The 13,108-nt window shown below is 47.6% G+C and overlaps 4 protein-coding genes across 4 annotated transcripts; 2 read left to right on the top strand and 2 right to left on the bottom strand.

Moving 5' to 3' along the window:
- Positions 1-148: 148 nt before the first annotated feature.
- I302_107162 (uncharacterized protein) lies at positions 149-2,401 on the top strand (the record flags this gene model as incomplete). Its single annotated transcript, XM_065870407.1, has 11 exons — positions 149-454; positions 543-574; positions 638-705; positions 763-904; positions 1,047-1,166; positions 1,260-1,351; positions 1,478-1,602; positions 1,692-1,850; positions 1,919-2,022; positions 2,121-2,325; positions 2,387-2,401. 11 exons carry the CDS (start codon positions 149-151, stop codon positions 2,399-2,401), a joined length of 1,368 nt encoding a protein of 455 aa, XP_065726479.1.
- Positions 2,402-2,629: 228 nt separating this feature from the next.
- I302_107161 (uncharacterized protein) lies at positions 2,630-7,771 on the bottom strand (the record flags this gene model as incomplete). Its single annotated transcript, XM_019192187.1, has 14 exons — positions 2,630-3,021; positions 3,101-3,971; positions 4,028-4,219; positions 4,280-4,796; positions 4,852-5,018; positions 5,077-5,166; positions 5,229-5,347; positions 5,405-6,200; positions 6,255-6,851; positions 6,922-7,035; positions 7,098-7,201; positions 7,261-7,333; positions 7,388-7,485; positions 7,567-7,771. 14 exons carry the CDS (start codon positions 7,769-7,771, stop codon positions 2,630-2,632), a joined length of 4,335 nt encoding a protein of 1,444 aa, XP_019045184.1.
- Positions 7,772-8,111: 340 nt separating this feature from the next.
- I302_107160 (glycylpeptide N-tetradecanoyltransferase) lies at positions 8,112-10,791 on the top strand (the record flags this gene model as incomplete). Its single annotated transcript, XM_019192188.1, has 12 exons — positions 8,112-8,410; positions 8,477-8,565; positions 8,632-8,735; positions 8,802-8,969; positions 9,025-9,116; positions 9,197-9,313; positions 9,397-9,567; positions 9,630-9,945; positions 10,132-10,371; positions 10,471-10,536; positions 10,596-10,623; positions 10,697-10,791. 12 exons carry the CDS (start codon positions 8,112-8,114, stop codon positions 10,789-10,791), a joined length of 1,785 nt encoding a protein of 594 aa, XP_019045185.1.
- A 173-nt stretch (positions 10,792-10,964) lies between these two features.
- Positions 10,965-12,799, bottom strand: I302_107159 (uncharacterized protein; the record flags this gene model as incomplete). Its single annotated transcript, XM_019192189.1, has 3 exons — positions 10,965-11,066; positions 11,128-12,633; positions 12,713-12,799. The coding sequence occupies 3 exons, from the start codon at positions 12,797-12,799 to the stop codon at positions 10,965-10,967; spliced, it is 1,695 nt and encodes a 564-aa protein (XP_019045186.1).
- Between the last annotated feature and the right edge of the window lie 309 nt (positions 12,800-13,108).

The following is a 13,108-nucleotide window of genomic DNA, read 5'->3' as shown; positions in this document are numbered from 1 at the left end:
TGATGTGGTGTGATGTGTATGATAAGTAGGTGGGAATATTAGGTGTTCATGATGACTATGAGAATCATATATATATACATATACCAGTCTACTGATCTATCTAACATCCATCCCCCCTCCTCCCCGCCAGCTCTAATTATAGTGCACCATGTCCTCTCGACACCTCTCCAAACCCACCATAATCTTCCTATGGATCTGCGGTTCACTAACATTCCTAACCTTCCTGAACCTCTCGCCAAACGGTCAATACCTCAAAGGATGGGCTGGATCCTTCGACATCCTCCAATCTTCACCGAGATTGTTCCCATATGAGATAGACTCCGACATCACCACCTACCAGGAATATAATGAGCGGGAGATCCAAAAGTTACAGAGGTGTTTGGACGAGGGGGAGTGTCATAGGAATCAGGAGAAGGTGGTTCTGGCTTTTGCGGATGCTTGGTCTGGCGCTGTGGTGAGTCCGCTCTTGATCCTCTGGTTTGGTCCAGCACGTTGGTGGGTTGGTGGGTGTGATGCTGATCGTTGATTGGTATTGGGTGTAGATTGACGGATGGAGAGGTGGGGAAGGCGTTTGGTATGTTCCCTTTGATTCTTTCGAGATTCGTTGCGGATAGGCTGATATGAGAAGATGAGATAGGGCAATGTCCATGTTCCGAGGGATGAGGGAATTGGGATATACCGTATTACTAGGAATGAACGTTTGGGGTGAGCAAACTTGATATCAGACTGAATCTGTGAGGGTATAACTGATCATGTTTTTAGACGAAACATTAAGATACTATAGGATGTTCCCTGACCAAGTGAAAGTCATCATCAAATCAGCATGGATCAACAATTGTATTGAGGACCCCGCATGTATAAAGTCGGAGGTGAATCCTACGGGTATACCAAGGTGGAAGAGTGAGTGTGCCCTCATGTCTGCATCAACCTTTGCGGAAGAATGAAAAAGCTGATCTGTGTTTCTTGTGTCCCAGTGTGAGCGGTCCACCCCTTTGGCGAAGTCACACATGCAAGGCAAATACTGATGCGTCATGCCATGAGAATAGGTTCTCGATGCATTTCTTCCCTGATACACATACGAGGTTCGGACTAGACTATAAATGGATTATTCACGCGGATCGACATCATTATGGTGAGGAGGAAACCGAGGCATTACAGTATATCGGGTGGGTCTCTTTTTCACTTGTGGCACCAAACACATCCTTACGATAACGCAGACAAAAGGGATTTCACTGAAACTATTCTTTCACATCGTATAGATACTCCCTCGAAGACGAATGTATGAAACACCCTTTCGTACCTCATCATAATCGTCCTCTGGCAGCTTGGACGCTGGCCAAACAAGCGAGTTGTGAGTCTGTCATCTGCATACATCTGTCATCTGCATACATCTGTCATCTGCATACACTATCATGTCAGTGTGGGCGTAAAAGCTTTGATGTGGATGTTGATATTGATATTCATTATTCCATGGCAGTATTCCACCTAGGCGACAAAGAAACAGTCTTCAACAAATCATATTTCGAGCTGGCATCCAAAGAGCCGGATCTGGAGGGACTATCATTCAGAGGTGCCTATCAGGTGAACGGGGAATATATGAAGGTGGGTCCAGTCTCTCTCGCTCTCTTTCTGACGCCTAGTCACCAGCCAGCCGTAGCAGGATATCAGCTGATACGCCAATGATGGATAAGGGATGGATCCACGATACCCCCGTCCAAGCGCTCAATGGCGTCGTAAATCTAGGCAAGATCGGTCCAGACCAATTCCTCGATGAATTGGCAAATTCAAGGATATTGATTGGAGTGGGTAATCCACCGTTATCGCCTTCTCCCTATGTGGCGCTGTGTATGGTGAGTTGACTTGGCTTGAGGTGCAGTGTAGAACGATGAGGGTTGATTTGCATGATGGTTGTTCTAAGGGTACACCGTTCCTCAACCCTATCAAGAAATGGGATGAAGATAACCCAGAAGATAGATCCAAGTGGGTTTCACAGCACAATTATCTCAAATGGCTTGATCCACCGTAAGTTGATGTTCTTCTACGCAGTCAGATCAGATCAGATCGGTGTGGTAGATGTCATGAGTACGCCAGAACAGCATCACTGACCCGTGCTTGCATAGATACGTGTACAACGTCCCCGCCCACTCATACTCCCAATTCATATCCGCCATCTCCCAGGCAATCCAAAACCCTCCACCGAGGTACGTCGACCCGCCTATGACCATAGAAAACGTTCGAAGGAGGGTGGAAAGGCTAGTGGAGAGCGATTGGAGGGAGCTCGCGCGGGAGTATATGGAAGAGAGGATCAAAGAGGGGGAGAAATATGTAAGTAAATCTTTCTTTGGGAGCTGCAATTGCGCTGGAGCTGATTAGCGTGTTGATCTAGACATGGACACTATAAGTATCATAGATCGTGTTTGAAAGGGAGATTGTATTTTGTACTGTAATCGTGTTATCCAAGTTGTATCGATATTCCTTATGCATGCATGTCGTCGAACCAATGCATGATTATTCTTTCAGCAGCTCTGACTCTTCCCGTATCATGTAGTCATAAAAATGCATAAATCAATAATATCAATCCGATCCCTTCACCCTCCGCCTTTCTCCTTTCTTCTACCATATCATCGGCTTAACTCGTCGGTGCCCCACCATCACCTGAACCTCCCTGCGCACCTCCAGCTGCACCTTCACCTCCCGCTCCAGCTCCAGCGCCAGGATTACCACCCGCACTACTTCTCCTTCCCCCTCTTCCGGCGGCACCACCCCTAGCACCTCCTCTAGCAGGTCCAGCGCCTCTAGGTCTCTTCAGTACTCTGCCCCTGTCGCCACCAGCCGCAGCACCTTGTATACGGGCTATTATATCTCCTCCTGCTGCTTGTGATGCTTCACCTTCACCTGCTACTTCTCCTTCCTCCAATGGTCTTTTCACTCCGCCAGTAGGCGAGGCGGGGTTCGCAGTTGCTGGGACAGGTGGAGTGGAGGTGGAAGGTGTACTAGCTTGGTTGAGAGTTGCGTTAACAGCTAAACACCAAAAATAAGAGTCAGCACTGCTAATGATTCGTCTGGCAGGATATGCCAAGCCCATAGAGGGGTAACTTACTGCTCAACACTGAGTTCGCTCTGGTCGCCGCTCCACCTCTCGCCACACCCCTAACAGCTCCCCGAGCTCTACCTCGAGCTACACCTCGGACAGCACCTGCAGGTGCACCAGCACCGGATCCCTCGGCAGCAGCAGCGGGCGCGCGAGTCGTAGTGTTCGTAGGAGTACTAACAGCCGGAGCAGCTGGAGGTGTAGGCTTGAACGCTCCAGCAGTGGCGGATAAAACGCCAGTTGAAGGTGTAGGCGAAGGCGCAGACACCCCAAAGGCACTAGTATTGGATGATACAGCGGTAGTCGATGGGCCAACTCCAGTTGCAGCTTCCAACTTCTTTTCGATCTCTGCTTTTTGTCTTTCTAAAGTCTTTCTACTAATCTCAGCGGTCTTGACTTGTCTTTCTAAAGCTTTCACCTTGGTGTTCAATTCTTCTACTTGACCTTTCAGTGTGCTGGATTCCGCCTGAATAGCTTCGGATTGAGATCTGACTGCCTCTGATACTCTGTTTTCGAAAGTTGCATTGAGTTCCGCTTCTTTGGCTGATAAGTCGACTTGGGATGTACCGGATTCACTGCCTTGAGCTTGAGCAGCTGCGAGAGCTTTGGAGTGCTCATCTTTAAGCTCGGCTTCTCGGGCTGATACGGCAGCTTTGACAGCTTCATCGATCTTAGCTTGATCTGTTGCACCTTCACCACCTGCAGCCGTAGAAGCACCAGAAGCTTCAAGTTCGGATATCTTCTTCTCGAGCCCGGCGACTTTGGCTTGTAAAGTGTCAACGGTGGTTTGAGCGGTTTGTCTCTCGGCGGTCAGTTGATCTAATCGACCTTTCATGGATGCGTTGACTCGGTTCACCCTTGTGACATTATCGGCGTATCGCTACAAGTTTAGTCAACATTAGCTGAAGTTTCACCAACCGGTACTACTCAGCTCACCTGATCACCCTCATCCTTCTCTTTCTGTAACTGCTCAATCTTCGAGGTGAGCTCCGTCCTCTCAGCATCGGTCAAAGATGCTCCTTCAGCTTTGACAGACGTTTCAGCACCACCAGCAGAAGAAGATGCTTGAGCTTTAGCTTCTTCGAGCTCTTTCTGCGTTTGATCAAGTTTCTGTTGTAAAGCCGAGAGCTGCTCAGATGTATCAGCTGAATTTGCAACGAACGCCTGCATTTCCAGCTAATAACTCACCTCTGCTGACTTATCTCCACCAGCAGGCGCAGCTCCACTCTGAGCCTTGGTCAGTTCCGATTGCAGCCTTTGAACAGTGTTCTCCTTCAAAGCGCTAACCCGTTCACTTTCCGCTAGCTTCTTCTCCGTCTCAGATATCTTGGCTTTATGACCCTCGATCTCCTTGTTCAAATCTTCAATCTTGTCATTGACTTCTTTGATCTCTTTGTCCTTAGCCTCGAGAGCTTCAGTGTGTGATTGAGCGGTAGTGTTCTGGGTCTCGGTAAGAGTGTCCGCCCTTCTCTTCCAGTTAATACCAATCCTATATCTATTGTCCGATTCAGTCTTAAGTCGTTCAACTTCAGCTTGAAGAGTCTTGATCTCCTCTGATCGAGTATTAGCAAGTGCATCGGCGGCTTCCTTCTCAGCTCGGACGGACGACGTGGCAGCTGCCAATCGGGAGTCGAAGTCGGCCACTTTCGCTTCGGCTGCTCGGGTTTCGGAACGAGCTTGTTCGATCTGTCCTCGAAGCGCAGTACTGTAAATGTCGTCAGCTACACGCCCCGATATGGAAATATAGCAAGCTAGCTCACGCTTCACGCTGCAGCTCTTCAATTCTCTTCTCCAACTGAACTCTTTCCTCGGCCCTACTCTTCTCAGCTTCCGTTGCAATATTCTTGAGGTTGTCAATGAGTTGTTGTAACTTGACTCGTTCAGATTGTACTTGCGCAAAGTCAGATTGCAGTCGACTTTCGGTGCTCTACAGGAGAACGGATCAGCTGGCATTCTCCTTTTGGTAAAAGTGTTATTCAAGTCACCTTCCATTGCTCCTTCTCAGCTCTGAGCATAGCAGTCTCATTTCTCAACCTATCGGCTTCAGCTTGACGGGTGGCAACTTGTTCAAGGGCCTATAAGTATCGCATCAGCTGCTGACTCTGGACATCCGTGCCCTGATTATTGTCAAGCTCACATTACGTTGCTCAGTATGAGCTTGCGAGATGGCATTTTGAAGTTGTCTATACTGAGTTTCAAGGTTGCTGTACTCTTGTTTCTGCAAAGAGTTCGCTTCGTTGAGCATTCGTGATTGTTCTATTCATCGGGGCAATGTCAGCTTTTCGTGTTTGACAGATAAGTGGTGAAGCTCACCTTCAAGTAAGCCGACCTTAGCTTCAGCCTTTGCCCTCTCGACTTCCGCCACGCCAATTTGCTCAGTCTTCACTCTGATCTCATCCTTGGCTTCTTTGACTTCCACTTCAGCTTTGTTCTTCACAACATCCAATTCAGCTTGAAGAGAGGTGATAGCTTGTTGATGAGGAGCGTCAACACCATCCTCAAGAGGTCCGTCTGAGGAAGAGGTGTTGGACCATCTCAAACCATCGCCTCTAGCCAAAAGTTTACTGAAGATATCCCTTTCTCTCGTAGCTTCGTGCAGTCTCCTTTGGGTTGATAACAATTGTTCGTGTAATTGTTGGATCGTGTCTGCTGCTCGGTCCATCGTAACTCCATTTTCGATATCCTGCTGATCTGCTGCAGCTCTGTCGATCTCTCTTTGATCGAGTTTAGTCATAAGACTTCTAGTGAGTTTGAGTAGTTTCTGATTTTGCTCTTGCAGTGATCGGATAGATCGGAATTCCAGCAAATGATCGGTTATGATATCCCCTTCCACTGTTGAATCGCCGTTCATCTCTACTCCAGCTAAAGATGGATCATCTCGAATGGCGATTTGGCGGACTAATCCCTGGACCTGACGAGACAGATCATCGACAGTGGTTTGCAGGGAGGTGACTTCTTCTTGATGGTGAGTGCCGGCAGCTCTGAGTGATTTGACTTGAGCATCGTGGGCATCTCGAGAAGCGATGACAGTAGCAAGTTCGGCGGCAAGTGCGTTGGCTCGTTCGATTGCTCGGCCGTGCTCGGCAGCCTGTTCGTCGAGGAGGGGTTTCTGGGGAGAGGTTCATCAGCTTCACGATTCCAGCCAGGAGGAATGATAGCTTACCTTTTCAGCGATATCCTGCCCAATCTCATCTAACAATCCGGTCAATCTCGCCACTTCGTTCTCGGCAGCTCTCAGCTTCCCTTCTTGAATCGTGTAATCGGTGTAGAATTGTGTATACGTCTTTCCACCAGCTTTCATACCGCTCGCCAATGCAGCAGCGGGACTCAAGTCTGTACCTTCTCCACCAGCGAGTGCCAATCTTTCTACGACAATCTTGAGATCTTCAGCTCTCTTCTCAGCCTCCTTCCTAATCCTCTCTTCCTTCTTCCATTTCTCTTCCCAGTTCTTCTCTTTCTCTCCATACGATTCAGCCATTCTCTCCAGCTCTGCTTCTCTCTCTGACACCGTAGACCTAGCCTCCTCGCCCCTCTTCTCCAATATTCGGTTCTCCTCCATCAATTGGTGGAATTCCATTGAGACAGACGCTTTCTTGGAGGCAGCTGCTGAGGTGAGAGTAGCGACGTTGGCATGGGCCTCGGACAGTCGCTGGGATTGGTCATTGTACGTTCGTTGGAGGGATCGGTACGAGTTTTCAACGGTGTTGAGTCGGGTGAGAAGGGTTTCGTGCTCTGTCCTAGTTTTGGATTGTTCCGCTTGCTATATACGATTTCGGAATTCAGCAAACAACCTACAGCTGCATCGGATTACGCTTGGAGTGAAAGCTAACCTTCTCCGCTCTATATCGCCCAAATCTCTCTTCAACATCTGCTACAGCTTGACTCAGATTCAGGATCTCTGCTCGAGCACTCTCTAATGCTTGTGAACTTCGTTTCTCGTTAAACTATGCAATATATTATCAGCTAATTCCCATACAGGTTCCCGGTGACGACGCAGCCGACATACCTTGGCCGTCTCCGTTGTCATTCGCAGTTCAGATACTTCCACATCCAAATGAGCGATCTTCTGGGAAGCATCTGTCTTCTGCGCTCGAAGGGCATACAACTCCTCTATAATAGATAGCAGTAAGCTTCCGGCGTATATCCATCATCTAGATGCCAAAGCTTACGAGTATTCTTGTTCGATCTCTGCTGTAATCTCTCCGTCTCTTCGATAAGCTCCTTCTTCTCTCGCTCAATCGCCTAAATGACACGAGTGAGCTGATGGTCATCCCCTGGAGTTATCTGATAGCTCACCTCTATTCTGGTCTGCAATACTGATAACTCCGAGCTAGACTGATGATGAGATGACTGCAACGCGGAGAGCTGCGTACGAAGTTGGTTCGTCGTCGATACTAGACGTTACACAGGTATGACACCCCAACATCAGCCTCAAGTATGAAGTGAAAAGCCAACAGTGAGAAAGGGTAACCCACCAGCACCCTCCTTGTCATTTTCCAGATCCTTCTGCTCCTTATTCACCCTCTCTATTTGTTCCTCCAACTGTCTCACTCTCTTCTGAGCATCAGCCAGAGCCTGTTCCTGCTCTACCTGACGCCTTATATCCTCTGACATGTTTTCGGTCGGAGGGGGTTGTAATTCGGATGTTTGATCCGAAGTTTGGGGTTGTTCGGAAGCCATCTTGCGCTGATGACAGGGATCTCACAGGCCAGTGGGAAAAAGTAGTTCCTGTTGGCCTTGTGAGAGGGGGGTTATGATGGATGAGGATAAGGAGGTGAGAAGGATAGGAGGGTGATGGTTCTGAGGTGATGATGGACGCGAGGAAAGGGGGATATTAGCAAGAATGGTATATATGTGATCTAAATGAGTGACCCACTTAAACATACTATTACCGCAGTGTGACTGTGACGACATGAACATGCATAAAAAAGATGGATAGAAAGAAAGAAATCAACATCAATTCATCATCCCACCAATCATCAGTCTGCATCGGCATAAGAGGGATCAGCACATCAGCACAATGCCAGTCCCACAGGAAGATGCCCTCCCAGTAGGAAACCCAACTTCATCATCTCACACCGTCCCAGCACAAGCTCAACCGGAGGTGGCAGAGGTATTAGAGAAATTTCAGAAATTAGGTGATGATGCCGCTGCCGAAGAAGGCGAGAGTGACGATGAAGACGGCGAGGGTGAAGGTGAAGGAGTAGAAGGTGTAGATGGGGAGGGAGCAACGGAAGGAGCGGGTGGTGAAGGTGGTAAGAAGAAGAAAAAGAAGAAGAAGGGAAAGGGAAAAGCTTCAAAAGCTGTTCAGAAGTTGAAGTGGGTTTATACCTCGCTGTGAGAAACGCAAGGAAAGGAGACTAATGTATGCATCGCCAATACCAGAAACATAGCTACTGGACAAGCACCTCAGCAAGTCATCGATGCAGTGAGGGAACAGATGGATCCTCAAGAGTCGAACATTGCTACTGATGGTCAGTACCCCTCTTCCGAGCATCGCAAAGGCATGGGTCAAAGCTAACATAGTTGGATGGATGTAGAGGAAATTCAGAAAGCCTTAAAAGCTGCAGACTTGATGAAGATCTTGGAGGGTAAGATGGCTTTGGGTAATAAGTCGAACACCAAGAACCTAGGTGAACATAAAGTGAGCTGTCTGCCATGCGGCTAAGTCTCGTGATAGTATAGCTGATCTGAAATGGTTATATTGTAGTTCTGGAAAACTCAACCTGTCCCACAATTCCCCACTTCTTCCTCTGGCGCAGCATTAGAAGAAGGACCTATAGACTCATTCAAGACCCCTGCCGACGTCAAGCAGGAACCTGGTACTTTACCTTCGGGCTTCGTTTGGAGTTTGATAGATATTAAGAATGAAGAGCAGGTGAGCTGTTTTGAGGAAAGGATAACGCAGCAGCTGATGTGGGAATGGTAAATAGTGTAAAGAAGTGTACGACTTGTTATCAGAGAACTATGTCGAAGATGATGAGGCGATGTTCAGATTCAAGTATTCCAAGGAGTTCTTACTTTGGTACGTCATTACCACTTCTTGTTCAACTACAATCTCTGAGCGTAAGCGACCTGAGAGCTGATCGGTGAGACAAACTGTAGGGCATTGACTGCTCCAGGATACTACCCAAATTGGCATATCGGTGTGAGAGTGCAGAAGACTGGTAAATTGATAGCGTTCATCTCTGGTATCAAGATTGAGATCAGAGTGAGGTCAAAGTGAGTATCCTTCTTCCGAATACATATCAGCTGGAGATCCAACGGGAATTTCGGTAGCTGATAGATACCTTTTCCCCCTGCAGAACATTCGACTCTGCCGATATCAATTTCCTCTGTGTTCACAAGAAACTCCGATCGAAGAGGTTGACTCCCGTGTTGATCAAGGAAGTGACGAGGAGGGTGAACCTGGAAAATGTGTGGCAAGCGATATATACAGGTGGTGTGGTCATCCCTACGCCTATTGGTACTTGCCGGTGAGTCCAACGTACCATACTACATCCAGTGAGCCTAAGCTGATAATTGCAATTTTGGATAGATATTGGCACCGAAATCTCAATCCCCCCAAACTAGTAGATATAGGCTTCTCCCCCCTCCCTCGAGGATACACCATCGCACGACTCGTCAAATCATACTCCGTACCCCCTCATCCCAGAATACCGGGATTCAGAGAGATGACGGAAAGTGACGTACCTCAAGTGGGCAACCTGTTGAGAAAGTATCTAGCTAGGTTTGATATCGCTCAGACGTTCGGGAAAGACGAGGAAGTCAGACATTGGTTCTTATCTGGACAGGGGAGGGATGCGAGAGATGGGAAGAGGGTTGAACAGGTTGTTTGGTCATATGTTGTTGAGGTGAGTTCATTTCTCACAATGATATGATTTGATTTCATTTATTCTATCGCTACTCTGTGGTCTTTTGGATACCTCATATCCTGTACACCTCGCTTGGTATCATCATCTCTTACACCTCCACTCGCGATTGTTGTGGTGCAATACAAGACAAGCTTATCACGATGCTATTTCTCTGCATACTTACAGGACCCAACAACAAACCTCATAACAGACTTCATGTCCTTCTATTCCCTCCCATCAACCATAATGAAACATCCAAAGCACGATATGCTCAACGCGGCGTACATGTTCTACTACGCTTCCGACGTGATATTCCAACCTGGTGGTTCGTCCGACGACGCGGCCACGCACGATTTGAAAGCGAACAAGAAGTTGGAAGAGAGGCTGAACGCTTTGTGTAATGATATGTTGAGTGTTGCCAAGGCTGTGAGTTTATTGTTGTGAACAGTCGATTACCTTTCGACTCGCTCTCTGTCTAGGACTCGGAGGACAGCGTAGCTGATGTCATGTGGATCGGTTGGATAGGCCGGATTTGACGTGTTGAACGGATTGAGTTGTTTGGATAACAATATGTTCCTGCAAGAACAGAAGGTGAGCTTACCGTTTCACAGAATCAAGAGGAACGAGCTGATCATAAGAATGAATTGTAGTTCGGTCCTGGTGATGGTTACCTGAACTGTAAGTTATCGTTTTATTTCGTCGGGCTGTGAAGTCACGGACCTGTCGCTGATGTTTTTCCACGCTACTTCAGACTACCTATATAACTGGTCCTGCGCACCTATCGACGGTGCTCAGAGAAGTACCTCGCAGAAACAAAGCTCAGGTTTGGGTGTGGTCATGCTCTAATCTCCCCTATGACATTTGACGATACGTATCAATATGTCTCTTGGTTTTAATCATATACACATCATGCATATAGATTTGAGCGTCTCGGGTGGTGAATACATAGTTAGCATAAACTATCGATGTCTACTTATCCGAGATGTAAAGGTTGTCGCCTTATCCTCTGATTTACCTTATCATAGCCCACTAGCCTGGATGATATATACTATACTCAGCAGCACGGCCACCTCAGCCAAGAGCAAGTGATACCGCTCCTTGACCCATGAGAGGGAATTGACCTATAAGAATGAACCCACATTCAGCACACACCACGAAATAAGTAGATAGCGGACGACTCACAATACTCGTATCAGGCTCGAAAGGTAGCCCTTCAAACGACTTGATCAAGAATGGTGTAGGCGGTTCCGGCATAGCATCTAAGCTACCGGTAGATGAGGTCTTCCTGTTCTTCTCTGATTTTGAGGTAGGATCAGAGGAATCCTCTCTATCCGTCCTCCTTCCGGAAGATCTCCCTCGATGTCTCTCCGAATCTCGTACGTCCTTCAACGGTCTACTACCATCTCTCTTCCTGCTACTATCGGATCGATGTTCGCCTCTACTCTTGTGCCTGTGCCGTGATCGATGCGGTGTATCGCCATCATCGTATTCGACATCCGGATGATCAAGCTCATCAGGCCGTCTATGTTTGGACCTACGCTCGCTTCCCTTCTTTTCTCTCTCCAAAGACCTCAACTCACGATCCCGCTCATCGCCCTGATGGTCGGATCGAATGCCGTGCCTTTGCGTTTGTTGATAATCGTAATACTCTCCATTCAACTCCGGTTCACTCTTGTGAATGGAAATATCATTCTTATCCGTGAAATCAAATTTCGTCTTTACCTTTGGATGGGATACCTCCTCCCGACTCTCAAGATCCTTTGATTGAGCCATATGCGCTGATCCGTCATCACGAACTTTTCCCTTGTCTTTAGATTTGACCGCAGGTTCAATCCCGTTGACACCGGCATGGGGATCTTGAGCTATGGCCTTTTCCCCCTCTTCCACTTCAGCTCGATGGTCGTGGTTAACCCTAGAAGGAGACGCCGAAGGGTAATCGTACGAATCTATTATATCCATCTCGGTACCTTTCCTCTCTGGTTTCGCCCTCTTTGAATCCCACTGATTAGTCTGTTCCAACCAATCTTCATCTCGCTTCTCCTCGCTAGTCGATAGAGGGGATTCGACAGATCTTGTATTACGTTCTGATCCCTCTTGTTGCTCCGTTCGAGCGCCAGCATGAGCATGAGTGTGAGTATCCGATACCCCTAGTTGGGTTTTAACCTGATCAGGTCGACTAGAGTATGAATCACTCTTCGTAACGGATTCTGAATGTCCTCGATGGGAATCATCAAACTCGTTCCTCTCCTTGTCTTTCTCCTTTCTGAGACCTATCGCTGAGAAGATCATCTTCCTAGCTGATTTGGCCGTTTCCGTTTGCTGCGATAAGTGTTCAGCACCACCTGGTAAATCAGATAACAGCTCGACAGTCTTGGTAATTTCCTCTCCTCGTTCATTACCCAGATCTTCCCACGAGGAATTTGGATCTTCCCTTGTACCAGCGAGCGTTCCCTGCTCCTTCGCCACTTCATCGGCAGGTAGCTTATGCTCCATCACGGGTTCATGCTCAGGCTTAAAGACCACCCAATAATCCTTATTATCCCCTTTCCTAACAGACTTACATGCTGCCTTATGCTCTGTCCCCAGGAGATCTTTCGTATGTTTACCTAGAAGGTGGATCATGCGATTCGGGTCGATACTCTCGTATGTGGTGTTTAAAGCTTGATATAGTTGATTTAGGGACAATGCCTTCAGGTTATACAACATCCCATTAGCTGGTCACACCGCAGGAAAATAATGGGGACCTGTAGGGACAGTTGGAACTCACCGGACATCCGAATACCTCGTTTGGTCTTTTATCGAGGATTTCCCATGTTGTCGAGAGGATCCTTCTATCTGAGATGGGGTGGCTCATCGTTGTTTTTGAAAGAAGGTCAGGTCTTTTTGGGTAATAATGACTTTTGTCATTTATTAGGTGTACATTGCGACAGTTGATACTGCCTGTTTATACTTATCAAGGTTATATAACCCCATTGTTTGATCCAACGCTGCGTTGTACCCTTTCATACCCCCTTTCATCTGCCTTTCAAAGGATGTCAGACATTCTGCCACTCACTTCACCCATCAAGCTTAAGCGGTCATCGCCGCCTTGTTGACACTTAGTATGACGTGTTGTACTTTTGGTTTGGGTGTTGCTGATTTCCCCAATGTTTTGATGGCATAC

The sequence above is a fragment of the Kwoniella bestiolae genome, chromosome 5 (assembly GCF_000512585.2).
Source record: "Kwoniella bestiolae CBS 10118 chromosome 5, complete sequence".
NCBI lineage: Eukaryota > Fungi > Basidiomycota > Tremellomycetes > Tremellales > Cryptococcaceae > Kwoniella > Kwoniella bestiolae.
This window is presented reverse-complemented; position numbering and strand designations above follow the sequence as displayed.